The following is a 27,649-nucleotide window of genomic DNA, read 5'->3' as shown; positions in this document are numbered from 1 at the left end:
CCAGAAGGAACAGTGTTGTTGGAAAGTGTCTGAGACTTGGGAAGGCCAAGCTTCACTGTCTTCTCCTCAGCAGAAACTACAAGTAGCCTTTTAAAGAGAAGTTAACGACAGTCTGGGAATTAGATAATCATCTAATATTAGAGCTGAGGGCTTTCTCCAACCCTGACGTTTTGCAGATAAGAATATGGTTGGCTCCAAAGTGTATGATGACATACCTCGACCTATTCAGGATGGTGAAGGCTTCGGAGCCAGAGCTCAGCACTCCACTTCTCCTCCCTTGCCTGCCTCCTTGCGGGTAGAAGCTTAAGAAGCTGTGTGGTTGTTTTAAGGATCCCTTTACCTGTTAAGATTCCTCTAATGGCAGATAGGATCACATCGGTCTGTTCATTTAATAAAGGCTCTAATTCTTTCCCCTCATCAGTAGTGAGGGTAATGAAAAGCTGTGGCTCAATCCCTCGGTGACTAGACTAGGCACCACTGCCTCACAGTCCCTTGGCCTGTGGGAAATTAGATGGACAATTTGGGTAGCTGCTTGTGGCAGAACCCAAGGTGACTCGACGTCAACTCTACGGAGCGTGTTGCGTTTGCGCAAATACACTGTGAAGTTTGATCTCAGCAGTGGAGTGAGGGGAAGAGAAGAGCTGTGAGAACAATAGGAATAAATAAAGACGAGATGTTTATTTTATCTTCTATACACACTGTGTGTGCTTACGATGGAATGCTTATGAGTCTGTAACATGGAAGTAGATTTACAGTGTGTGCAGGCTAATTTCCTGCTGTACAATAAGCAGATGCTTCAGTTTGCTTCCTATTGCTGTGATAAAAACCACGCTCAAAAGCAACTTGGAGAGGAGGGTTTATTTGGCTCACATCTTCATGTCACAGTCCGTCACTGAGGGAAGCCAGGGCAGGGAGTCAAGCAGGAACCTGGAAATGGGGACAGAACAAAAAACCACAGAGGAAGGCTGCTTACTGGTTTGCTCCCTATGGCATGGTTGGTTTGCTTTCTTAGACACCCAGGACCACCTGGCAAGAGTAGTACCACCCAAAGTGGGCCAGGCCCTGCCACCTCAGTCATCAGTTAAGAAAATGCCCCCCCCAGCCTTGCCTACTGCAATCTTACACAGGCATCTTCTCTGTTGAAATAAGAGCGGCGGCGGGGCTGCGTCCCCCAACACCCCGGCCGCTTGGCTAGCTCATGCCCGAAATAACAACACACAAACCGTATTCATTTAAGAACTGCTTGGCCCATGAACTCTAGCCCTTACAGGTTAATTCTCGCACCTGGACTAGCCCATTTCTAACGATGTGTGTAAGCACCCCAAGGTGCGCTTACCGGGAAGATTCTAGCCTACGTCCATCGTGGGTTGCAGCTGCCTGGGAGAGCAGAGCATGGCGGCTGTCCGGTCCCTCTGGAAGCAGAGCAGAGTCTGACCTCACTTCCTCTTCCGCCCAGCATCCTATTCTGTTTCCTCCTCCCATCTATGCTTTAACCTATCAGGGCCGGCCAAGCAGTTTCTTTATTGCTCAGCCAATGGAATCAACAGATTGATGTGACACTCCCGCATCACCTCTCAGGCGGTTCCAGCCTGTGTCGAGTTGACATGAAAGTAACCGGCACAGGTGGTGTGACTGATGTCCCAAGAGCAGCTTGAAGGGAGCTAGATGTTGATGTACATGGCCCTATAATCTCAGCGGGGAGGCCGAGGCAAGAGGATTGGTGTTTGTGCCAGCCAGGCCTATGTGGTAGGACCTTGTCTTAAAGAAAAGAAGTCTGTGTGTTCTCTTGTATTTCCTTAGAATCCCTCTAAGAATAGCAATTTACAAGATTTACGAATTCTTTTGAACCTTTGAGTTTTTGCTTGAAAATGATATATATATATATTTATACACATATACATGCACACATATACATGCACACACAGATACACACATACATACACACAGAGACACATATACACACATACACAGACACACATGAATGAATGAATGAATGAATGAATGAATGAATCTTAAACAAAAATCCTATAGTTCAGGTCAGAGTTTAAATTTCACTTTGCTGTTGATAGCTGATAATGACCTGAGCTTGATCCCAAGTTTATAAGATGGCGTAACCATAAAAACAGCATGCCTTCTGTGAGGTTTTAGGATGATGAACATCCATGTGCAGCCACTAACAGATTTTATATAAATATGCATGTTGTATCTTATATTTCTGGTATAGTCTTTCCGTAGCTGTACTATTAAATGCTGTTTTCTCTTGCCTGAAAATTTCCATCTAAAAATGCCCGTTTGCTGTGACGTGTGTTCTGTTCTTGAGGTCCAGGATCGAGTGACCGCCAGGTTGTCGTGTGTCTTGTCATCTCACAGATAAACAATGTCTATCATAAATTCCCAGATCTTGTGCATATAACTGTTCATTTTGAATTCCAGTCTCCAAACCGGTCAGTCCCACGTCACATTTGATGGTCACAGCTGAGACCATACGAGGACTTCAGGTTTGAATGTAGCCTAGCACCATGGGAAAAGCAGGGCAGTTTCCTTTATTTCTAGTGATTTCCAGACCGACTCCAGGAGCAGTGAGCTGATGGGTTCTGATGGTGACACCTATACTCAGCCTCTCTGTGGACTGACGGGTTCTGGGTGACTCCTATACTCTCCTCTCTGTGGACTAATGGGTTCTGGGGTGACACCTAGACTCAGCCTCTCTGTGGACATGGCACCCTCCCGTTTGATTGCTCTGATTCATTTTGGATTTACATTCTCTGAAGGCTTGGTCTCTTGCAGAGGAGAACTTGCATGAGAGGATGAGGGTCGTTGCAGGAGTCACTCAGAGAGAAAGCAGGCTGAACTGTGACCCAGAGCTCAAGTTCCCATCAAATTGCCATTTGATAGGAACCTTGTTTGGGTTATGCCATGTTGAAGTTCCTGTCCCTGTGATGCTCTTGATAGTCTCAGCTGCCCTCAAGATATCCTTTTCATGATGTATTGGCAGTGTGCCCTTAAAAGGTGCAGGGAACCAGGACCTGAAAGTGACCTAGGGCACGCCCCCAGCTGTGACAGTAGCATGACGTCTGCACAGCTCCCATGCCAGCTCAGCTGAAGGTGCCCAGGTGACGCTCATGCTCCTTCGACATCAGTTCCCACAGAGCATTTGCCCTTCCGTTCCGATGTCCATATGGTTCTGAGATGCAAAGGGAGGCGTGAAAAGCTCAGGCCGCACAGGCAGTAAATTACTCAGTTAGGATTCCAACCACACCGTCTATTTTTAGCCTCAGCCTCGAGCTTTTCAGAAATATGAAATGCTTCTCAACTTATCTTTCCAGGGTAGAGGAACCTTGGTCAGAAGGTAGTAAGTACACAACGCCTCAGACAGCTCGATTGTAAATATGTACATCAAATCCTAAGTGTTAGTGAATATAAGCCAGACTGCAGGGAAGGCTCAGCAAGTGGGAATTATTCCAGAAATGCAAAGAATCCAGGACTAGAAAAAAAAAATCAATAGATATGATTAGTCATAGCAAATTAAGAGGAAAGTTTTTTTTTGTTTTTTGTTTTTTTTTTGTTTTTTTTTTTTTTGGTTTTTCGAGACAGGGTTTCTCTGTGGCTTTGGAGCCTGTCCTGGAACTAGCTCTGTAGACCAGGCTGGTCTCGAACTCACAGAGATCTGCCTGCCTCTGCCTCCCGAGAGCTGGGATTAAAGGCGTGCACCACCACCGCCCGGCTTGTGAAAATAGTAGTTAATAAAATTCAGTGGAATTTAATTACTATTTTCTTAGTATTAAACACTGTGGCCAGTAGCAGTCTTGAGGGAAGAACACAATATATATATTTAATAGTGGTTTATTTGAGACAGTTTCTCTGTGTAGCACTGGCTGTTCTGGAACTCAGTCCTCTGAGTCCTGGGATTAAAGGTGTGCGCCACCATTACCTGGGTAGAACCGAAGTGTCTAAAGGTTCTCTTCCGGGCAACCTCATCTGCATTTGTTAGGATTTGTTCACTTAATGATTACCTTCTGACTGAGATGAGGTGGAATCTCAGTGTGACTTAATCTGCGCTTCTCTGATAACTATTGAAATTGAGCATCTTATTCATACATTCATTGGCCATTTGTACTTTGGTTGTGAGAACCCGGTGGTTTATTTCACTAGCCCATTAATTGATTGGGCTGCTCATTCAGCACCACAGAACATCCCCTACACCCTGAAGAAAAAATTAACACACCCAAGAGGTTACAGCAAAAAGCAGACCAGGTAAAAAGAGTAGCTAAGCAAATGAGGAATGTCGAAGCACCAATCATACGGCAGGAATTACGCACACCTTTCAAAGGTGGCTGGGTGCTGAAGGTCTCACCTCTCCAGTTCGCATACAGACTAGCAGACGACTAAGAACAGGATCCATCTATTCCCTCCAAGAAATGCACCCCACCATCACAGACAAACAGCTTCGAGATGGGAGTGACCAGGGGCATAAAGGGAGTTGGAGCTAGAAAGCAAATGGGCATCAATGAATGTCCCCAGGTGGATCTCCACCACTATGGAGCAATCAACCATTTCTTAACCATGACAATAAAAGCACAAGCAATTTAAGGTTAAATTGAATGAGTTCAAAGTTTAAAGCATGCACTCTGGCGATAGGAGAGCGGGCAGTGTGTGCACATCACACGCCTGCTTGATAAGAGAACTGAGTCTAGAGCGTAGAATTCCCACAGCTAAGCAGACAAGTAGCTCAGTTAAAAACAGGCAAAGGATCTGCAAAGATTCCTCCAAAAACAGTATACAACTGGCCCACAAGCATTTTAGGAAGCTATTCAGTGCCATTAGTGATTAGCAAAATCCACCGAAACCCGCATGAGGCACCATGCACCCACTAGGACAGCTAGGATCAATAACAGACATAGTAGGTGTGGAGTTGAAGCCCATTGCTGGTGGGAATATAAGATGGTGCCTGCTTTGGAAAACAGATGGGCAATTCTTCAAGATGTTTATCACAGAGACCCCACGTGACTCAGCACAGATTCCACCTTACAGCCAATGAAAACATATGTCACTCAAGAACTTACACATGTTCTTAGCAGCTTTACCCAGTAGTCCCCAAATGGCCCAGATGCCCACTGACTGATGGAAGGATTGATAAAATATGGTGTGTTTATTTAATGAAATATTATCTTAGAAAGGATTAGACTTCCAGTGAACCTTGAAAGGTTTTTCTGAGTTAAAGAACGAAGCTCAATGGTCAAAAAGAATGATCCCTTTATGTGAAATCTGGGGAGATACAGATGGACGGAAAGTTAGAAGAGTAACAGTTGCCGGGGCGGAGGGGACGGGGAGCGTAGAGTGGCTGCCCGTGGCTGTGAAATCTGTGTGTGGTGATAAAAATCTTCTGGAATTAGATACCTGCTATTGGATTTACAGTCCCGTGAATGTGTTGTAACCCACTGACTGAATCACAGGCTTTCAAAGGCTGCATATATGAATTGTATCTGAATGTTTCTAATGGGCTATTTTCTGTGTGCATTTTAAAATGAATACTTTATTTCTTTTAATTTTGAGAGAAGGGAAGTTGTTGTTTGGTTGGTTTCGGTTTTTCAAGACAGGGTTTTTCTGTGTAGATCAGGCTATCCTGGAACTTTCTCTGTAGACCAGGATGACCTCAAACTGAGATCCACCTACCTCTGTCTCCCGAGGGCTAGACTAAGGGTATGTACCACCATGACTTGGCAAAAGAGGAGAAGCTATAAAACACAAGATCTATTAATATAGAACATAGAGTTTACGTAATTTAGAAGATAGGGCAGCCACACAGTTCACGGCCAAAATGACATACTTAGCAATATGATAATATAAGTAAGTATGGATACATATAAAGAAAATATAGATATGTTAATACCCTTTGTTTTTAGTTTTTAAACAAAATTATAATAGTAACAGCAGTAAGACTTCCAACTTATACCCAGATATCTTGTATCTTGCATGTTATGACAATTAAAAATGACTTTCCTAGATGAAAAGAGAGAGAGAGAAGGAGCCTTCAGCACATGCATTAGGAAAGTAAATCTGGTTAAGACAGAGTTCATTCGGTGGTGTCAGAACCTGGCTAACTTCATCGGTTGTCAGTTTGGGGTGAACATTATAGAAAGTACTCTTAGCAAGCTTATGAAGGAAAGAATTTCTAGGAAAGATGGGTCACTCAGCATCCATGGAAAGCCAAGGTTAGAGGTGAAAGAACCTCCCTGTGCTGGGGAAAGGGGATAGTTAGACTAGGATGCTCTGTTCTGTCATTTCACAGTGTCTAGACATGCTACTACCACGACAAACTCTCTATCTCTGTATTTCTCTCATTCCCTCCATTTGATGGAGGCAGGAATATCCACAGCAGAGCTCGGGTCATGTGGAGGTAGGAAAAGGAGACCCACCTACATTCAGCTACTGGGGTACGAGGTGGGGTCCTGAAGCGTCTCGCTAGGTAAGGAAGTGCCAAATGAGAGGAGTCAAAAGTGACAGCTTCCCACTAACATTTGGAATGACTAAAATTAGAACCATACTTTCTATCACAAACCAAAATAAATTCCACATGGATCCAGAACTTGAATGTAAAACTGGAGATCATAAAAGCACTTACAGAAACTATGCATGCATATTTATGGGATCTTGGTTGAGGGAAGTTGCTAAGCATGATGTAAATACCAGAGTGCCATTAAAACATTGATAGAGAATAGCAGGTGACCCAAAGGACCCAAGGTGTGGCAGATTGCTTGCATAGTGTGTACAAGGCCCTGGTTTGATTCCCAGCACCACAGAAACAAGTGTAAATAAATATAGAAAATATTGCATTTAAATCTTTTGTTGCATTTTAGTAAAAATAGATAACATATAACCCCACCCCTTAAGAGATCAGAATGGCAAATACCACAATACAAGCAGGGGTTAGCTAGCCTTGGGTGACAGATATTAAAGATGGGTTTTCAACTTTCCTCACTGTGTGTCCCCCCCACACACACAAAAGTGTTATGTATTTTTAAATTTGGAAAGTGGAGCACTTGGATGTTTAGTTCATGAGACTATGTAGCATCCAGGTCTTCAGAGGCAAATTTAATGCTAAACTCTAGAAAAATGCGGCTAGCTTTACAGAGAGCGGATCACAGCAGAGCTTCCACACCTGTGTGATTATGTTGCAGGGGTTGGAGTTTGCTCCATCTGGTGACACTTTTAAAAGGACTGGATAATTGAATGTGTCCCCCGCTCCCCCACCACACACACGCACAGAATCCTTACCTCCACAGTGTTTTGGCTTTGGGTTTGCTATGCTTTGTCTTATTTTTAAGAGAAGCCATCTGCTTAGGAAGAAACTCTTAATTCACAGTCTTGACATCTAAGGAAGGGAAAGCCAGATGCCCGTTGCATCTTTCATTGCCTTACCTACAAAGAATGAGTTAGCACAGCATTTCTGGTTCCGCAACCTTTCAGTTCCCAGTCTTCTGTCCCCTCTTCACTGGGACTCCATCTCAGTAGAGGGTTTAGCATAAATTTAACATAAATCTAGTGTGTCCTAGCCAAAGGGGAGGCTGTCACTTGAAAGACAAGGCCTTCCAGAAGCCTCCATGATAAATGGTGAGGGAGGCTCTTCATGGTCCAGAAAGACTAATCAATAGCCCGTCATGGAAACAGAGCAAGCTATCTGGAGACAGCAAGGAAAGAAAAGTTTTTAAGTGTCATTCCCCTTGTCCCTGCTCTTGGCACTCGGCTGCACTTCTTCCGGGACAGGACTCACTATGACAGTTTCTCATGTTAAGTGCCCTTAGTCTTTACCTTTAAGGACCAAGGAAATGCCATCTTGCTGGGGTTTTTCTAGCTGAAATCAGCATGTTTCAGTAGTTCTTCCTTCATCTTTAAAAGTAAACACCTCTTTGCTAAGACCATCTCCTGTTCAAGGGGGTCCTAGCGAACATGTCTGCATACTTTTCTCTCAGTTGTAAACAGCGTGACTCTGGATGCCTGCTTGTCTCAGGTGATCCCTGACTTCCTCCTTTATGCTAATGAGGGAAGCCTGGTGCTCTTGGGCTGGAATGATTGTCAAGCAGCTGCTTCTGGTCTTAGACGGCTTAGTGATAACCGTTTCCAGCCCTGTTGCTTCCCAAGATGGCTGTAAAACAGCATGAACGTATGTCTTTGGGCCACACATCCCCTGAGAACCTGTGTACCTCTCTCATGGTTACATGCCCTGTGCTTTTTCTTAAGTTGATTTTGATGACAGGGAGCAGGACACTAGCTAGATAGAAGGGCAATGTTGTGTCCCTTTCCTCTGATAGAAGCAGCAAGAGTCTTACCGTGGATTCTCCGGCATTGGTGGAAAAATCCACAGTTGGTGCTGAGAACTGAATGCATAGTGACCCTGCGTGATGCACTGTTGTGGTGGGCTCTCTTCCCCCTGGTACCCAGCCCCTGTTGTTGAGGAGGTGTACGTGCAATGATAAAGGGGACATGTATGCAGGAGGCGCTGCTGTGTATCATGGTGCCCATCATGACCTCCATCACATCCGGGTACAGCTAGACTCATCCCTGCCTCTCACTGTCGTTTTTCAGGAGCCGCCTATTGCCAGTTCATGGACATGCTCTTCCCAGGCTGTATCAGTTTGAAGAAAGTAAAATTCCAAGCAAAGTTGGAGCATGAGTATATCCACAATTTTAAACTTCTGCAGGCATCGTTTAAGCGGATGAATGTTGATAAGGTAAGAAGCCTGCTAGTACCCCACTCTCAAATGTACTCTTTTCAAAATTGCTTTCAGCATTTTATTGTTTTTAAATTGTGTGTATGTAGGTTTTGTACACGTAAGCGTAGCGTCTGCAGAGGCCGTAAGAGGGCAATGGATTCCCCAAGAGTCAGAGTTACCTGTGACCGAGAGCTACCCAATGTGGGTCCTGGGAATTGAACTCCAGTCCTCTGGAGGAGAACTGCCTATATCTTAGCCAGCACCCCTGTAGTAGTAATCAAAAATGAAAAAGTCTGAGAACATATCTATGAGGTATATACTCAGATATCTCACCATGTGGGGGTCTGTCCGTATATAAACAGCAGCCGAGTTCCCCCATGCCTGTGAGGTTTTAGTTTTAAGAAATCCTTAACCCAGCAGCCATTACACAGAAACCTCTTAGCAGGAGTCCTGAATGTTGTATTAGTGGGTCATCAGCTTCTCTGAGTTGCAGATGAGACACTTTCTGTTTACCAGAGGCCTCGGGTTCTGTGGGTGTTTTGTTCCTTTGGGAAAAACAACTTGTTAACAGGGAAACCACTCTGGGCTTGACTGGCCGGTCCAGGTCATTTTCTAGGTGTCTAAGCTGGCTCCTCTGAAAGAGGACTAGGCTCCTCCTTCCTCATGGTTCGGACACGTTAGTGAGCAGGTGTCTGTAATAGTGCCCAGCGTAGCGCTCCTCTCAGATCCCATCATCCATGAATGTTGTTGCTTTTCTCCTTTGAAGTATAATTTTGCCCCAGGTGACACAAATGGAAGTCTTGGTCCTCACGTCCTGTTCCCCCCAATAAGGGACTGAGGGGCTGAGACCCGCTGGTCTCTCAGGGAGAGCCGGGTGCTAGTCAAATGTTTGTTAGTAATATGTCTTCCTTATTTAGGGTATTTCTCTTACTGGCCATGCCTCTTAGAATGAATAAGCATGACAAGACATGAATCTCAAACAAGGGGGAAAGAGATAAACCAGCAGAGGAGAAACATCACTCTTAAAAAAAAAAAAACAGTATTGATAAAAAGAATAAAAAGGCCTACAGGATAGAAAACAGACACTAGGTTATGTGATAAAGGTTAAAGAAAAGTTTAATAATCTAGCATGGTTCATCACTTTCCTAGGTAAGAAGCATTCTCACCACGATGTTGAGAAAACCTGGCTTCTTCTCTTCTAGGAATGCTTGTTTTAAATTGTTTCTCTGAAAGATCCTAATTTTTATTCCTTCTGCTGAGGCTGATCTCCAAGTAGCTCCTTCCCCACACACCCAGTTGTGCAGGCTCTCCTTTCTTTTAAATTCACACTTGTACATTAGAGAGAAGAAACACCCACCTGTGGGTTTCAGGCTGGAACTTGCTGTAATCTAATCAGAAAGCTTTGTGCATCTTTCTATAAGCGAACACACAGAAAATGGCTGAGCTAAGAATATTGACAAACAAGTTTGCAATGGCAAGAGACTGGCCTTGGCCTCGCCAGCCTGTCAGCCCCAGAAGCATCATCAGGACCCTGTGACTGCCCAAGTCCCTAGAGAGACACCCTGTCATGCACCCATCCTGTCTGTCATACCCAGTGCGTTAGAGGGCCCACTTGAGGCTTCTGTCCCTGAAACCAGGAGAAGTCAGCAGAAGGAAGAGCTGCCGAGCCACTGCCCTGTAAAAGCCTCACACGTAGGCAGCGGACACGTTGCTTCGGTTGTCCGTGAAGGACCCTGTGCTCCACATCCCTTACCAGTTCAGTCTCTCCGAAAGCCAACAGTAACACTCAGCAGCCGTCAGCTGTGATAAAATATCCAGGGACGTGCAAACGGGGCAGGGAGTCTCTCCCTGAGAGTTCAAGGGAAGTGAGAGTAGGGACATGGCAGCACCCGGGCCTCCAGGACCAGCAGCAGCTTGATGAACAATGTCCTTCCAGAAACTTCTATTTATTTTGTTCTGCATCCTGTATCAGTTTCTGAGCATGTAGCCTAAGGCGCTTCCCTCATTTTTTCTTCCAAATTATGGTTGATACGCAAGGGCTTTCTGTCCCCCCACACCAATTGTTTCTCCTGAGGTTATACTATAATTATATCATTTCCCCCTTGCCTTCCCTCCAGTCCCTCCTCTACTCACCCCTCTGTGAGATCTTTCAAATTCATGGCCTCTTTTTTTAATTCATCGCTGTTCATTGTGCCAGAAAAGTCCCATGCAAGTTCCAAAGAAGGGAGACAACCAACACCAGTGTGATAACCCCAAGAGCACACCAGTGGTGCAGATACTTTTAACAGTAGGAAAAGCATGCCCGGTACAGGAAACCTAGTCACCTGCTCAGAGCTAGGGAAGTCAGTCATTGTGGAAGAGAGCCCCAGCCACCATTTTCTGTTCTTTCTAAAGTGGCCCTCTTGGCTTCTATGACATCAGTGGCCTATGGTTTCCAAGGTGGCAGAGCCTTGCTGCAGGGTTGGTGTCTTCTGTTTCCGTTCATTCTGTCATGCTATGGAGCTGCATTTCCTGCACACTGGGCTTCTGTCTGAATCACTCACACCACACGCCTGCATTCTGACTCACAACTTCGTTCTGCCACTCTCATAGTTCCCAATCAGTTATCACCCAGTGATGGAAGAAGTAAAGTCTACTCATTGTGCTGTGTGGGAAGAATGATGGGAGAATTCCATTTTCCTTAATAAAAACAACAGTGGTGCACTGAATAAGTTAAGCAATCAAGTCTGCTCGCGCGTGCACGCACACACACACACACACACACCTCGCTTTGTCATAGTCCCAGAGGTTCCTGCGAGAGTCGGCAGGGAATCCTGGCTGACTCTGGTGGAAGTCAGAAAAGCTGGTACGCGTGTCATTCGCCTTCTTTGTATGCTCCCACGACCCCCTTATTGAGCCTCTTCTTCTCTGTCTCTGCACTCCCATGAGCCTTAGCTCCTGCACTGCGTTAGTTGGGATGCTTGTTGTTCTGTTCCACATGACCCATCCACTCAGTATCTGTTTTCCCTGACCTGCCCCTGGTTCCTGTGCTCTGTTAGTGCTAATCCTAACAAGAATTTATGTCACTATGACTCGGCCAGGGTTTTACAGAGAAATAGGAAAGCGCTTCAGGTTTGAGACAGCACAATATCCCAGGCCAGTAGATTCTGTGAGGAGACTGCTAAACTGTAAATGTCCTCCACACGGGAGAAGTCACCTGTTTTCTTTTCTCATTTTGTATGTTGGCTTTTCTGAGATGAGGCCTCGCTGTCTAGCCCAGTTCCATCTGAGACTCACAATTCTGCCTGTCTCTCAAGGACTGGGATTACAGGCTGTGCTACCACCAGACCTGGCAGGTCGCCCCCTCTTGACGCCTAAGGATATTCCTTTTTTAGTTATTCAGGAAGAATTAAATTTTCCAATACAAGCAACTCTGTTGGATTTTTTTTGAAATAGTTAAAATTGTGTCAATTCTAGAATATTGCTGAGAAGACAGGTAGAGAGAAACAGTGGTCAGGAAGTACAGGCAATGGGCCAAAGAGACAGCTCAGTGGTAAAGAGCACCTGCTACTCCTACCAAGGACTCTGGTTCAGTTTTCATCCCCAGCACCTGGTGGCTCATAGCCATCGGTGACTTCAGTTGCAGGGGGTCCTGTGACCTCTTCTGGCCTCAGCAGGCTCTCTACACACATGGTGCACAGACAGACAAGCAAGCAAACACACATGAACATAAATGCACATAAATAAGAAATCTTAAATTTTGTTCACAAAAGAATTGCAAACAATTCTTAGGATATAATTGCACAACACTCTACAGAAACCTGAGATTTGTGACTTACGTAGTGTCCTGACGTTGCAGGTAATTCCAGTGGAGAAGCTGGTGAAAGGGCGTTTCCAAGACAACCTGGATTTTATTCAGTGGTTTAAGAAATTCTACGATGCTAACTATGATGGGAAGGAGTATGATCCTGTCGAGGCGCGACAAGGGCAAGATGCAATTCCTCCCCCTGACCCTGGTGAACAGATCTTCAACCTGCCCAAGAAGTCTCACCACGCCAACTCCCCCACAGCAGGTACGCCATTCTCCTCGTAGCGGGTGGCTCCGACTCTGCCGTGCTTCAGCCTGCACCTGTCTGCAGCTGTCAGTATTTTCCTACCTTTGAATGGTGTTCAGTGTTGTCTGGGTCCATGCTGATCTTTCTGTGACCCGTATGTCATGAGTCTAACGATCTTTATTTCAGGTATTACAAAGGCAGAACCACGTACGCTGTGTCTCAGGCTGTTAAGATAATACCCTGGGGATAGATTTTGTTTTCTCTCTACTTTTTCTAAAAAAATTTTAAGTAATCTATTTAAATTTTGATTAAAATATTTTTACTGCTTAATCGCTGGCAAGGCAGACCATAATGTGCACTGACGTGTACTGTTAAGCGCGGATCATTTTCTATAGGCACTCAAAGGAAATTAGTGGTCACTTTTGTATGTTAATGTGGAGCCTTCGTTTATTATGCATCCCTGTCCTAAAAAGGAAAATAATTGCGGATACATACCTAGAACTTTAGGAGTTTTCTTTTTGACTTTTTTGTGGATTAAAAAAAAAATTCTCTAAAATATCTTAGAAATATCCTTGCCATAAACAGCCAACTTTACTAGATAAAGTGCACGCTTGAGAAATGGGGTCCTGGTTATAACCGCCAGCCGTCTGCTAGACCGTTGACAGGGATGTTGTGCTCAGAAACCTTTTTCCATGCCAGATGCAGAGCCTGTTGTTCAGCTATTACAATGCAGATTCTTTTTTATTCCTGCCCACCCTACTCCAGTCAGCATGGCCTGGGCCTGAGTGCTACAGCTGCAGGTAGCTTTAGTCTTGCTTTTCCTAGCTACATAGAAACCTTTTCCATCTTTTCTGCCTGAATTCATGGCTATGCCCCTGGCAATCTGTATCCCTTGGAAATCTGACTTCTTCAAACAATTTTTGAAATATTTGTTTAAAAAAAAAAAAAAAAGAAAATCGGACCGGCAGTGGTAGCACACGCCTTTAATACCAGCACTCGGGAGACAGAGGTAGGGATCTCTGTGAGTTCAAGGATAGCCTGTTCTATAGAGTGAGTTCCAGGATAGGCTCCAAAGCTACATAGAGAAACCCTGTCTTGGAAAACCCAAATAAATAAATAAATAAAGTTGGAGATAACAAGATCAGTGTGTATACTTCCTGTCTTGTGATGAGCTCTTCCTCGCGTGGAATAACACAGTGGAAGGAAGAATGCATGCCTCTAGGAGGTGTTTAGGAAGTAACAGGATTGGGTTTTGGTAATGGGTGGATCCTGGAGTGAGCAAATGAGCTGCCAAGTGTGACTTCTTGGTGTGTTTCCCACACTTGGAAGGGTGAGGATGTCATTCAGGAAGTACTGAGAGAGCTGGATCTGAGAAGAAATTGTATTTAACATACCGAGTTTCAGGTTTCTTTGTAACCTCCAAAAGATGATCTAAATAACGTGTGTGTGTGTGTGTGTGTGTGTGTGTGTGTGTGTGTGTGTGTGTGTGTTTTCCCATTCCTTGAAGCTGGAAGTAAATACAGAGCAATAAAGGAGAGAGTGCCTTTAGGAATTCCTAACAGTTGCCAGTGAGTAGAGGAGACACTGCCCTGGAATGCATGGAAGATGCCAAAAAGATTGGAAGACGCTAAGGGGTGGTTTTCAGGGAAGCAGAGGAAGGAGGCAGAATGATCTACAGTTTCTAACTCTGCGAGGAGTCAAGTAAAATGAAGCCTAGAAGAGTTTGCTGGATTGCTCAACTTGAAAATCATTCATGGAATGATGAGACAAGGACTGGATTAAGGAATGAGTTGGATAAAAGACACTGAGTGAGTATCCAAGTCCAGTTTTGGAATGAATGAGCACATAGATAAAGAGCCCTGAGCACAAATCTTTGGGGGTTAGACGTACACGAAGGGAAGACGCCTCTTTTAAAAAGATGAGCGCAGACAAGAAAGTCAAGAGGCCTCAAATCATCATCAGTGTGGAAGTTGCATAGGCGTAGGCTGTTTTTCTTTCTTCCACGTTCATACTGTGACCCTAATTTTCTTGGCCTCAGCTCCAGCACTTCTCTCCCAAACAGAACTGCAGTATGTTGCCTTGTCCTCATTTTCTAAGAATTCCCTCATCTGTGGCTCACAGAACAAACAGTAGGAAGTTTCTAGAAAGAGGGTCATGAATATTAATTGTGGAAATATGGTGTACAATGAAACTTGAAAATGGTATGTAGAAAGCTGACTCCTAGGGCGTGATTAATAATCCTTCGGAGAACTGGTCCCCTGAGACACTGGGCACTGGAGTCTGGACTGCAGCAACTGAACAAGGCCACGTGGGGTGTGGACATGAGGAAGATCCAACCTCTAACAGCTTCATCAACGATACAATTGATTTAAAAAAAAAAAAAAAGAGCATTTGGTTGTTATCCAGGAGGGCTAGGAGGACGGTGCTCTTAGGGTTTGCTTTGAGGACAACACAAAATTACCAGATTTGTAAGGTCAGAGAAGAATCTCTGATGAGCCAAGGGTGAGAGAAAGAGTAGAGACTAGAGGACCGTGACCCTGAATGTGAAGGAGCAGATGAGGTCAGGGGTTTAAGGGGTTAATGGGAAAGGGAAGATGCATTTTCCCGGCGCAGAAGCGAAGGGATGAAAATTAAGCCACAAGGAGATTGGGAGACAAAATTTCATTGCAGTTCAAGCTGGTCAACCTACTTTTGTCAGCAGCTTTCATCAGGCTAAGAGTTGGAATAATGCTGATGGTGAATAGAGCCATGCTGATGTTTCTAGAGCCAATGCTGGTGGCGAGTAGAGCCGAAGCTGATGGCAAGTAGAGCCGATATTGATGGCATATCCTTAGCTGGGATTTGGGAGGCATGTGAAGTGACAGGTCTCTGGTGAGAACCCAAAGCACACTGCTATTTCCCTTCTTAATGTTCTTTTTGTAGCTGCTTCTGGTGGACAGAGTAGCTTTGAAACTGTTGCATTTTTTTTTGAAATTCTAATAATAAATCTCAGAATACTTTTCTTCCACAATCATAATGCATCTTTATTTTTTGTTCGTTTGTTTGTTCAACCTTTTTAACGCTTGTACTCTTCCACCCAGAACTAGGCTACGCTGGCCAATCCTCTCACAAAAGCCACAGAGGAACTTGTGCTGTTTTGACAGAATGCCATGAGCCCAAAAGAGAAATCTATGTTTCCCAAAGCTTAACCTCTCGGGTGATAAATCTTGGGAAACATATTAAAGCCAACACTTAATAAATTTGATTTTTTGGGGGGTGTCACAGAAGGTAGTGATTTCTGATACTGCTCCCATGCCTTGATGGTGTTTATTTTTATTTAGGGAGGAATGGTATTTTTCAGGAGACAAATTAATCATTCCCCTTTTAATCAAATGTGTCTTGAATATGAGACATTGTGGGGCAGTAAAATTTTATTGGAGCAAAATTATCACAAGACATACATTACATGTGGGATATCGTTTTTAAAGACCATAATGGGAGAAAGGCCCCTAGAAATGCAGGAGGCTCTGACTTTCACGAAGTCATGCATCCAGATATTGGGAACATGGCCAAGAAAATAAGTCAAAAGCTCTCGGAAAGTCAGGAGAGGTGCTGGAAAGACTGTTTATAGAATTCACATGCTTTTGTCGAGATTTCTAGGGACGTTTCCAGAGTCTGTGCCTTTTTCATCATTACATACATGTAGTAGAACATGAGGAGATCAGCTCCCGGCACGTGACTTATTATTACATACATGTAGTAGAACATGAGGAGATCAGCTCCCGGCACGTGACTTATTAGGACATACATGTAGTAGAACATGAGGAGATCAGCTCCCGGCACGTGACTTATTAGGACAGGACACACAGCACAAAGAGCAGGGAAAGCTCCAAGGCTTCAGCTGGGAAGTTTGCCAGAGTATGCGAGCCGGGGTATGTGTTTCAAATCCAGCTGTTGCATGAGTCTCACGTGTGTAGGTGAGTGTGATGTCTCGGGGTTCTCTTAGAATTCTGTTCAGAACTCTGAGCCATAATCTCTATAATGTGATTTTAGTGCATGACTTGTCCTTCACCCAAGACCACGGGTCTGCCTTTTCTGTTCAAGACTTGATATGAATCAAAGTATTGATAAAAGTGGGTGGCTGCCCGTCTGGTGATACACCAGTTACATATAGCCCCTATTCTGTTTGCATATCTAAACCTGGGTCTCTTCTTAATTATCTGTATCCTTGGAAGCAAATAATGGCTTGTATAGTTGGCAACAGGATGGGGACTGGCACTTTGAAATACTTGATTAATTTTGCTGTGGCTGGATCTCTCCTCACAGATATGCCTGAGGCTGATGTAACTTGCACGCCTGGCAGCTTCAAAGCTTTGTGTGACAAAGGGACCAGATTAGAGTGGGGGAAAGTGATGTGGAGTGTACTGCCCACGTAGTGGTACTTGAGAGGACACTGGATATGCTAGCAGGGAAAGAAAATCCTGCTTTTCCCAGCATCCATGCTGTGTGTTGCCTCGCACCGGAGATGGTTTTCTGTATAAAATAAATGCTCTCCACACATTCAGCGCATTTTTTTTCTGAGAGCATGCTAGATTTCTCTGCCATTTCAATGCAATTTAAAAAAAAAAATTTTTTCTCCTAAGGACTCACAAGCATAGAGTTGGTTGATATCTGTCTAAGTGGGCAGCTTACCTCTACTATAATCAACTGTAATATAAACACGTGTCATTAGAATGAATTGCTGTCAGGTAATAGCAATTCTGACTACATTTTGAGAAGTCGTGTTTTCAATAGATTTGGCCTACCATCCATAGCCGTGTTTAAATGCACTTGTCACACTGATAGCTGTCTGTTAAGTGTGTACATCATCATGAAATGTGATGTTTCTCAGCGTAATTGCTCTGATCCTACCTGCAATTCGATAGCTATCTGGGGAGGTAGCCTTTTTTTTTTTTAATGTGCGAAGACTTACAAAACTTAAAAGGAAATTCAACGTTATGGTTTCCATAGCAACTGAGACACATTGCAGATTCCCATTCGCTAATGTATTTAAATCAGACTCCAAATATAAATGCGGGCGATAGATTTAGAGTTGCTATGGGAATTGAGCTTTCTCTCTTCCTTAGAGACCAGCGTGTCAGCCTTAAAATCGGGTTAGGAGAGATGCCGGAAAAAGTGATTTCAAAACAGAAGGTAGCTAGGCAGAGTCCGCGAGGTGTCGGAATAATACTCATCCGGTCCACAGACGTAGACTTCAGTAAATTCTAATGGTGTTTTAAAGGAACTGTCTTGAACATTGACTACTCCCCCTCGGTTACTCCAGGCTGTTGGTGCAGTCTTAAAACGTGACTGTGCTTGGCAGTGTACGAGCACTGGCTGAGCATCTAAAATCTAAACAGGCATTACTTCTCACCTTTGGGGAAAGAAAAGCTGCTTTTACTTCCTTGGGGTTTATGTTTCGTTTCTTAAGAAAGGTAATGAAACCCAACAGTCACAGTGTCCCTTTCAGTTAAAGCATCACATGCCTCTGAGAAGAATGTCTGCGGATGCTCTTCATTTGAGCAGTGCTTTGCAAATATGTCAAGCCAAGGTGTTTGACCTTGAGCTTCAGATTATCTGTGGTTTCCCTAGCTCAAATAATTGTTGCAAAATGATTTTTAGTCTTTCTACATTGATTATGAAATTGTCTGTTCCTCCTTTTAATTGTTTCTGGCTTTGATTTCTGTTTTTGAAGGCTTTTGGGGGGGGGGGTTTCTCCATGTAACAACCCTGGCTGTCCTGGAACTAGCTCCTGTAGACCAGGCTGGCCTTGAACTCACAGAGATCTGCCTGCCTCTGCTTCTTCAGTGCTGGGATTAAAGGCGTGCACCACTGCCCAGCTTGTGAAGGCTCTTTTATTAGTATATATGTGTTTATGATTAAGTCATCCTATTGACTGAACTATGTTTTTGAAACTACTCTGTTTTAAAGATGATACTGATAATATAGCCGCTACTGCTTTCTTATATTTACGCTTTGAATGCTGTATCTTTCTTTTTAATAAGGCGTATACCCACCTGTCTGTCTTTATATGTAAAGTGTGTCTTTAACCACTATGTGATTGGGCCCTGCCTTTTGACTCATTTTGGTAATCTCTGCCTTTTAGAGTGACCAGCCCGTTTATATTTAGTGTAACTACTAGCTTTTCCTGATTTAGATCTACCAAATTATTTCTAGTTTCCTGTTTCTTCCTCTGTTACTAAAAAGTTTAGTTTTATATTTTCCCACTTCAGTTTCGTTTCTGAACATCCGAGTTCTACGCATAGTCTTTAAAGTGAAGAACATTTAACATTTCTTACAGTGACAGGCTGTTTGGTAAAATACCACTTAGCTCCGCTTTCTTCTGTAAAGGTCTTTATTGTGGATTCATTCCCAGTATTTTCACTAGACAAATCACACTGTCAAGTAGTTTAATGACGCTATGGCTCCAAACATGAGTGCACGACCTGCCCCCAAGCTTTTCTTCTCTTTGGTTTTGTTTTTAACTGTGATGCCTGGGTGTGGTTCTACCAGGATTTGTTTTTGTTCCTCACCTTTCCTGACTCTCTAAGTCAGGAAAGCACTGTGAACATCTCGTCCCATAGCTGTCACGAGCCCTCATTATGTATAGACTTAATATAGTTCACTCAAGTCCCGCCCCTTGCCGCCACGCTATTCCATTAGCCTGCTCACAGTAAGGCACTGTTACATTGCTAAGCTGCATGTGGTTGTTCCTTAGCCATGTAAAGGCCTGGAGAAAAAAAGTGGAAAGAAACACTCTAATGGCTCAGCTAATTAAATTCCTAGAGGGAATCCCCTACTCTTAGAAAGGGGGAATCAGTAGCGTGCTTTCCATTATATACAATCACATCAGAGATGACTAAGACATACCGCTAGGCATCGGGATTCTTTCTTCTTAAAAGCTAAGCAAGCCTGTATTTTTCTAGTGTCTGTGTTTGTTTCTATAGTTAAGTAGCATTAACTCAGCTTATAACAGAAATGTATTCCTTGCAGACAGGAGGGCCAGTAAGGCCAAAGCAAAGTGCTATAGATTTGGTGTGAGATAAAGCCTGCTTCCCACCAGCATTCTCCATAGACGACCCCTCCCACTGTGTCCTGAGATGAGCGGTGGTTCCCAAGGCAAACCCACTTGAGTGAGCTTTTTTCCTGAGAATACTGCTTCCATCCTGTGGTCTCTGCCCTTGTGACGTCTTTGCCTCCGAAAGGCCTCGACTCTTAGGACTGTCATATTGACGGTGCGTTTAAACGTGAGGGTGCAGGGATTGGTGACAAGGTTTTACAACACAGCACCTACCTGTAATGGTCACAAAACTGCAGCATAAGATGTGAGTAAAACTCTGCCAGACTACACTTGAGGATAACTGTGAGTTTAGACATCAGACGTGAGAAACAAGACCATACTTCAGGATAACCGTGAGTTTAGACTATCTGACGTGAGAAACGAGAACTTGGGAGTGTCAAACAAGATCACCTAGTGGTATCTGATGCTATGAATTAATTCAGTTTGTGTTTTGTAATTATCTGGCTTTCTTGAACCAAATTTATTTGCAGTTTTCTTTAAAACTAGATTTTTTTGAAACCTGAGGACCAGAAGTTCTAAAATGCTATAGCACTGTTGTCCTATAACTCTTCAAATCTCAGTTTACTATGAATCAAACTTTTCCTTGAACTTTAGAAAAGTATTTACAAAATAGAAAGAACATGCATATCCATGGGTATTTGCACAGTGCACAGTGAGCACCCCCACTACATGCGTATCCATGGGTCTTGCACAGTGCACAGTGAGCACCCCCATTACATGCGTATCCATGGGTCGTGCACAGTGAGCACCCCCTGCGCTGAGTGCTCTATTTAGTTTAGCAGCACAGCAGCCCAACAGATGCATGTTAATATCAGTCTCTCTGTAGCATCTAGGAAACTGGAACCAGAGCTGCAGTAACTTGCTACCGTCACTTAGGCAAAGTGAGGGACACAAGATCTGAGGTGTGACCCTGATTTCCAGAACCCTTGCTCCTCATTGGACTTGTTCTCTCGGAATCACAGACATAGCCTTGGGCTCTATATTCTGCCTTGGGCTCCACTCACATTTTAAGTCTAAACTATCCCCATTTATCTCTGCAGTCACTTTGAGTAAGAAGAGGCACTGTATTTTATCATGTTAATAAATGCAGGAAATATTAAGTCACTTGTTCCTAGATGTTTATTTCTCATTTCCTAAGTTCTCCCTTCCAAATACATCTCTGAAGTAAAGAATAAGCCCATAAACAAAATTGGCATGTAATTCTGTCCAAGAGGACAAATCTGCCAAATATACATACATACATACATACATACATACATACATACATACATGCGAAACAGCTCAGCTTGTTCCTCTGATATGGAGTCCGCAGGTAGCAACCCAGTAACTATGGGGCTAGGCTCTCATCAGAGGCTCCCTGGGGCAAGAGTCGCCTGTAATTGCATCTTGCATCTATAGAGCTGAGTTTTTCTGCCTTCTTCTCATCGGCCACTCTGGTTGGAAGTCATTTGCATCATTCCATATGGGCCTTTCCACCAAAATAGTTGCTCTGTGGCAGCCACTTCTTTGTGAGCAGGAGGAAAATCTGCCTAGTGTTTCTACTAGCAAGAATCCTAAATATAGCGACCAAAGGTGAGGGTAGTGCCTTCCTGTCACTTATGCCATAGACGCTTGGTCACCACTGCTGTGTGTTCTAGGATGAGTTATACAGATGTGTAAGCACCAGCAGACAGAGATCGTTCAAGACTGTTTGTCACAGAGGTTTACAGAACTCTTCATTTCTGTGTGGCCGACCTGTTGGGAGCCATTGGAAGGCTGAGGCAGTGTCTGCTCTGCCTCATGAGAGCCTATGTAGAAGGGCCATGCTTCCATATATCCTAGCCAGCTGTGGAGAAGAGAAAACGACAGCCTGAGAAGGTGGTTGCACTGTGTGCTGTCGGTACTTCAGCGAGACAAGTTAACACAGTGGGGTACAGGAAGTGAAGGGAAAAGGAAGGGTTAATGTGAGCGTGTGGTTGGTTGGAAGAAGCAGCAAACCCTGGTACAGAAGCCAGATGCGATAAATAGAGACCGGGTAGCTGAAGTGTGCTCTGCCCATCCTCTCGCTTCCTGAGCTCTGACTCTTTTCTGGGAAGTCCCGATAAGATTGTATTATTGGAACTCCACAGGCTCGCCACCTTCAGAAAAGGAACGGTGCATGCCACCAGGGACTCAGACTGAAACTAAAGGGCAGCACATCCTAAGTAGCTAAGAACAGAGGTACCCAGAAAGAGCCATCTTACTTTATGAGCTTCCTTCTTAGACGAGTACTGCACGCCAGCAGTACAGTGGCGCCCACGATGGTGTCGTCATGGCAACGCCTATGTGTCTTTATTCTCTGTGGACTGGCTCAGTCTGCTCGCTCCATCAGCCACTCCCTTCCCTGGTAAGGTAGAAAACAGGCAAGGGGCTGCTGCTGTCAACCAGTGTCGAGATGGGTTGTGGGAACCATTTATTGGGGTAAAAGGAGCCCCACTGTTTTTATTACTCTGAGGGCAGTTGAAAACTACAATTTTAAACTAAGATGGTGATTGGGTTTGGCATGTAATATGTTTGAAAGCTGGATTAATCTCCTACCAAGGTGTGAGAAGCATGGAAAGTCAGCAGTTTATTGCAAAATATACATTCCATGTTGAAACGGCCATTTAAAAAGTTATGGTTTTTTTTTTAAAACCTGAGCCATTTCAAGACATGAAGCACTTTCATGCATTTTTTTTTTCTTTCCTCTTATGAGAAATTCTCTGAAACCAAAGTGAGTCAGGCAGAGCCTGGAAAATACCGGAGAATCACATGGTACCTAAAAATAAAACACAGCATCCCTAGCGGGGACAGTGAGCAGGGCAGCCGCGGCAGTATGGAACCGCTCCCCTTAGGCATGCTCCGTGAGCTCCATCTGTCCCAGGGACTGCTTTGTGCAGGCTGGCCAGCTGGGGGAGGGGTTCCTCAGCCACTGCTTACTCCTCCACGGCAGCCACACCCTCAGTGGCTGGCGAGGCTGCCTGCTTCTCAGGGAGCCTCTATGGTAGGCTTTCCCAGGGCAGGGCCGTTTGTTGTGTTGTCCAGTGACCCCACAGCAGTGCCTGGGAGTGGTTGACTCTCAGCTCGGCGGCCTGGCTTCCCTTTGGCTCTCCTCTTGGAATCAGTAGCACGTGCTGGCCCTCTAAGGATGTTTCCGTTAACATTAACATTATACAAAATACGGATTGTGTAAAAACGGGCACCTGGTGACCGGGGTAAATGGTGTAGAATAAGGTTTTTAAACTATAGCATCTCAAACACTGCCCAAAACAAAGCAAAATCCATGGTGCATGTGCCCAAAGAAACGAAGCAGTGACCTCCTCCTTATTGGCCCTTTGTGGGCCTGTTCTTATAATCTGTTCTGAGAGCAGAAAGGTGACTTTTGAAAGCCAGCACTAGACATGTCTTTCTGCCCAGGATCCTGGATCCTGGCAGAAGCCCGGGAGGAACTGGGCGCCCACCCTCTAGTGTCTCTAGATCTCTGTGCTGGGTATTCTCTACCATAGCAATCTGATCTGGCCCCAGCGCTGGTGAGGCAGAGCATACATGCATTAGGCCTCCACACAGCCTGTTCTCTCCCTGCCTGGTCAGATGGCCACACCCCTTGCTTCCATCATCTTCTGGTTTAAATCTTATCCTTTTGTTGAGGTCCTGAGGAACACAGGTGACTTCTGCCTCTTATGTGTCCTTTGCGGGGATCCTGGATGCTGTGAATTGAAAGTTCTAAGAGCCATTAGTCTTTATGAGGGGTGAAGCTTTTTTTTTTAATTCTTCCTCCATATATTACATCCGAAGTGCAGTTTCCCTCTCTCCACTCCTTCCATTTCCCCTTCACCTCTGCTGTCCCTCAGATCTACTCCTCTGTTTCTCTTCCGTAAAGGCTCCCATGATATCAACCGACCATGACATAACAAGATGCAGTAAGACTAGGCACATACCCTCATAGCAGTGAAACTTTTAATACAAGGTGTCTGCTCCCCCTCCCAACACACACACACACACACACACACACACACACACGACTGATGGCTTTTGCTGCCCTGCTGGCGCACAGAGGTCTTGAGTACCAGTGACCTGAGCAGACACAGCTCTGGCGGCCTGTCGAAACCCTGCGTGTCTAAGAGAAGACCTAAGACTGAAGAAGGCCAAGGGCCTGTGTAAAATCCGTTAGCCACCCAGTTCAACTCTCCCTACACATGCCTCCTTATCTATCACACTCTACTTTCTCCCAGACCAGGGATGTTCTCCTTGGCTCTGTTACTTCCCAGTGTATTGTGCTACTGCTCAGTGCTGTGCTCCCAGATGGAATATAAACCCTACACAGACAGACAGGCGTCTCTTGTGTTTCCTTCACTGTTTGATGGCAGTATCTATTTAGCTTGCCAGCTACATGGTGGGGTTCAATAAATGTTTGTTGGAGGGAGGGAGGGAGGGAGGGAGGGAGGGAGGGAGGGAGGGGAGGACAGGTTGGATGGATGGATGGATGGATGGATGGATGGATGGACGGACGAATGGATGGAGGTAGTTTAAGAGCAGGCTTACACTGTAGTACCTTGGTTTCCATGCAGTCAGAGAATACCTAGAGGAGGGGCATCCTGTGCCTTGCAGTTCTGTGGTGGGTACAGAGGTTGGGTAGAAATGAGTCAGTCTCTCCTTTCAGCACTGCTGCTTTGGTTTGCTAGTGTCCAGAACAGGAATCCAGTCCATTTGAATGCTTTGTTAAGTCAGATCTCATTTGCTGAGAAATGGTAGTAAAAACAGAGTGATGCTGTGTATCAGCCTTTGGGGTAACAGTGTCCCTTGTTTTAAGCCAGATGTGGTGGCATACACCTTTAACCTCAGCACCTGAGAGGCACAGACAGGTGACTATGATTTCTAGTCTAGTCTAGTCTACAACATGAGTTCCAGGACAGCCAGGGCTACACAGAGAAGCCCTATCTTGATGGGGGGAGGGGGAGGTTTCTTATGTTTTAAAAATATATTTGTTTGTTTAATGTGTGTGTGTATGTGTGTGTGCTTGCATGAGTTTAAGCACACCACATGCATGCAGGTGCCTTGGAGGACCAAAAGAGGATGACACATCCCACTGGACCTGGAGTTGCAGGTGATAATGAGCCTCTTGATGTACGTGGCTGGGAGCCTGGCCCTCTGCAAAGGCAGCAAGCACTCCTAACCACCGAGCGAGCTCTCTACATCCCCGAGGGTTCTGTGTTCTTCCCAGGTCCTCCTCCTAACCCTGGACAGTACTGTTCTTCCTGTCTAAGGTGGCAGTCAGTCATCCCACTTAGCAAGCCCAGGTCCAGGGTTCTTTAGACCCATGGGGCCACAGGGCTCTGCTAGTAAGTACCAGAACCCACTGTCACTCCAAGATAAGCTGAGGGATGCCTAGTGTCATGCCAGGTCTTTATCCCCACAGGTCAGTCAGGTTCATGCTCTGTTACAGGCTGGTATTGAGCTGGAAGGGGGAGCAGCCAGTTTTTGCCCAAGGCCGTGTTAGTGGAGACAGAGCCAGAAGGGCTCGGAATTAATTGCTACTTGTAGGCTGTTGATGGGCTCATGACTGAGGGGTCCCCTGGAACCCTGCTAAAGTCCCCTTGGGATTGAACCCTGGCCGCCACTGAGATGGTGACGTTTCTCCCCCTCTCAGAGTAAAATTAATGGCAGTCTACCAAGTGAAGGGATGCTGCCATTTTTGAAAGAAAAGACAAATTCTTTAGAGCGTGGATTTGTAGAAATCAGTATCGTACAGAGTTGCTTGTCTCTGCGGTCGATGGCTCTGGTAATCACAGGGAAGGCCTTCCTGCACCCATGGGGCTTCTCTCAACCGTGCAGCCCAACTACTCCCGCTGCCTTTTGTTTGAGTATAAAACAAGTTCATTATCACAAGTAAAAGACAAGGTGATGGGGACAAGGAAGTGAGGTCAGATTTGTCCAGTCCAGGAATGACTGATCAATGCATTTGTGGTGTGTTATCCTCCTGCTGTGCTTCAGTTCTCCTGTGGGATTTAAGTGAATGAAGATTGTGGGGGTGGAGCCAGTCTCCCAAAGTGAGGAGGAGGGAGCTTTGTGCACAGGGGGGTGCGTGTGTCCATACATTGGTGTTAACATGGACATGGTCCTTGTCAAGGTTCTGATGTGTAGTTAGCTCTCCTCAGTTTATGATTTTGGGCGAAAGGAGTCCAACGAGTTCTGAGACGTTTCCAGTTCTAATAGAGTCTACTAGAGTTGCAGCCCTGGCTGGGAAGGGCAGAGACGACTCCACCGCTTTCTTTTGTGTTTCCCTTCTGAACCTATTCAGCCTCCTTGCTCCAAAAGGCAGCCTTTTCCACACACATCAAGCTGCTAATTACAGACATTACACACAGCGAAGCTCGGGCTTCCCCCAGGCCCTGAGTCAGACCTCTCACTCCTTCTCACAGCGATGGTTAAAATCCCTTAGAATCTTATGTATGCCCCAATCCTAAAAGCATTAATTAAGAGGGGACTGCTCAAAGTCAGGCATTGTGAATCACGTCCGTCTCCAGTGGGGACATTTTTGAGAATTACAGGGACTCGAGCAGAGTTTATGTCCATTCTCCTCTCCTTCTGAAACCCCTTTTTATTTTGAAAGGGAAAATTAAGGGGGAGGAGAAAAGCTTAAGGGCAGAACAATTGCGTCGAAAACAGGGCTCCTGCTAATTGTGGTCTCAGGACATCATCAAACGCAGCTTGAAAGAAATTCAAGTGTTTGATAGCTGTAAGGAAAAAGCTGTATCTGAATTGTAGCCAGAGTGACTGCCTTGCCTTTAAAAGCCACGATGCCAGTGTTTCCCACGTGCTCATCCTGGAAGCATGAGACCTGGGAAGACACAGAAACAGAATCTCTGGTGGAGTTGAGCCTTTGGGTTGCTAAGAAAATAGCCTTTGAAGCCAGGTGGTGAAAACCAAAATAAAAAAAAAAAAAATAGCCTTTGAGGACCTCATCTCTAAAGCCAGGATCAGACACTAGACATGGCCTGGGTCACTTGAGGAGATAGGAAAACAATTTGTAATTTACATACATGTCTTACACCAACACTAATTTTACAGATTTTTTTTTTTCTTTTTGGCTTTTCGAGACAAGGTTTCTCTGTAGCTTTGGATCTTGTCCTATAACTCGCTCTGTAGACCAGGCTGGTCTCAAGCTCACAGAGATCCGCCTGCTTCTGCCTCCCAAGTGCTGGGTTGGATTAAAGGCATGCGCCACCACCGCCTGGCAACTTTACAGGTATTGATAACTACGTTTTCTTGATAACATCCTTAGGATGATTGGTCCCAGTAAATAAGAAAAAAAAATACCTTGTCCCAGAAGTTAGATACACTTTAGAGTGTAGTTCTTTGAAGGAAGAAGAAAGAGGAGAGAAAAGCAAAGGCTTGTCTAATTAGGGAACAGAACCTATTCTGAGCTGACAGGGGATGTGGAGAGCTTGAGGAGACTGCCTACTCCTCCATACTCCAGGAAGAAACATAGATGCCAGAGAGTTCACGTCCGTGAGTGTGGAAGCCACAGGTTGCGTTCACCTCCTTTACCTGTCGCAGCTCTCTGGGTGTTTGAGCTGTGTGAGGGTAAGTCTGTCCCTGTCAGTGTGTCGCGTGAGGTGTTAGTGTACTTGCTCTGCATCCTTCTGAAGGAAGCTTTCTGTGTAACACTGATGTATGAGAAGATGCTGAAGAATAAGACGTCTTCATCCTTTACTTTCTCCCTGTTTGTCCCTTCAGTGCTTCGTCCTCACTTGTCATTGATTTCTCTCGATTCGCCTCTCTCGGAACAACCTAATCAGAAGCGTGTG

At 44.9% G+C, this 27,649-nt stretch overlaps 1 protein-coding gene across 2 annotated transcripts in view; it reads left to right on the top strand.

The window, feature by feature from the left end:
* The window catches only part of Mapre2 (microtubule associated protein RP/EB family member 2), a 136,309-nt gene that overhangs the window by 91,233 nt on the left and 17,427 nt on the right, over window positions 1-27,649 (top strand). For both annotated transcript variants that reach the window (XM_050135009.1, XM_050135008.1), the window contains 2 exons: window positions 8,584-8,729; window positions 12,550-12,763. In XM_050135009.1, coding sequence (XP_049990966.1) covers window positions 8,584-8,729; window positions 12,550-12,763 — 360 coding nt within the window. The remainder of the gene's footprint in view (window positions 1-8,583; window positions 8,730-12,549; window positions 12,764-27,649) is intronic.

Source organism: Alexandromys fortis, unplaced genomic scaffold (genome assembly GCF_014885135.2).
Source record: "Alexandromys fortis isolate MF-2015 unplaced genomic scaffold, M_Fortis_MF-2015_v1.1 scaffold_25, whole genome shotgun sequence".
In the NCBI taxonomy this organism is placed as follows: Eukaryota; Metazoa; Chordata; class Mammalia; order Rodentia; family Cricetidae; genus Alexandromys; species Alexandromys fortis.
Note: the sequence above shows the minus strand (reverse complement) of the source record. Positions and strands in the feature narration are given on the sequence as shown.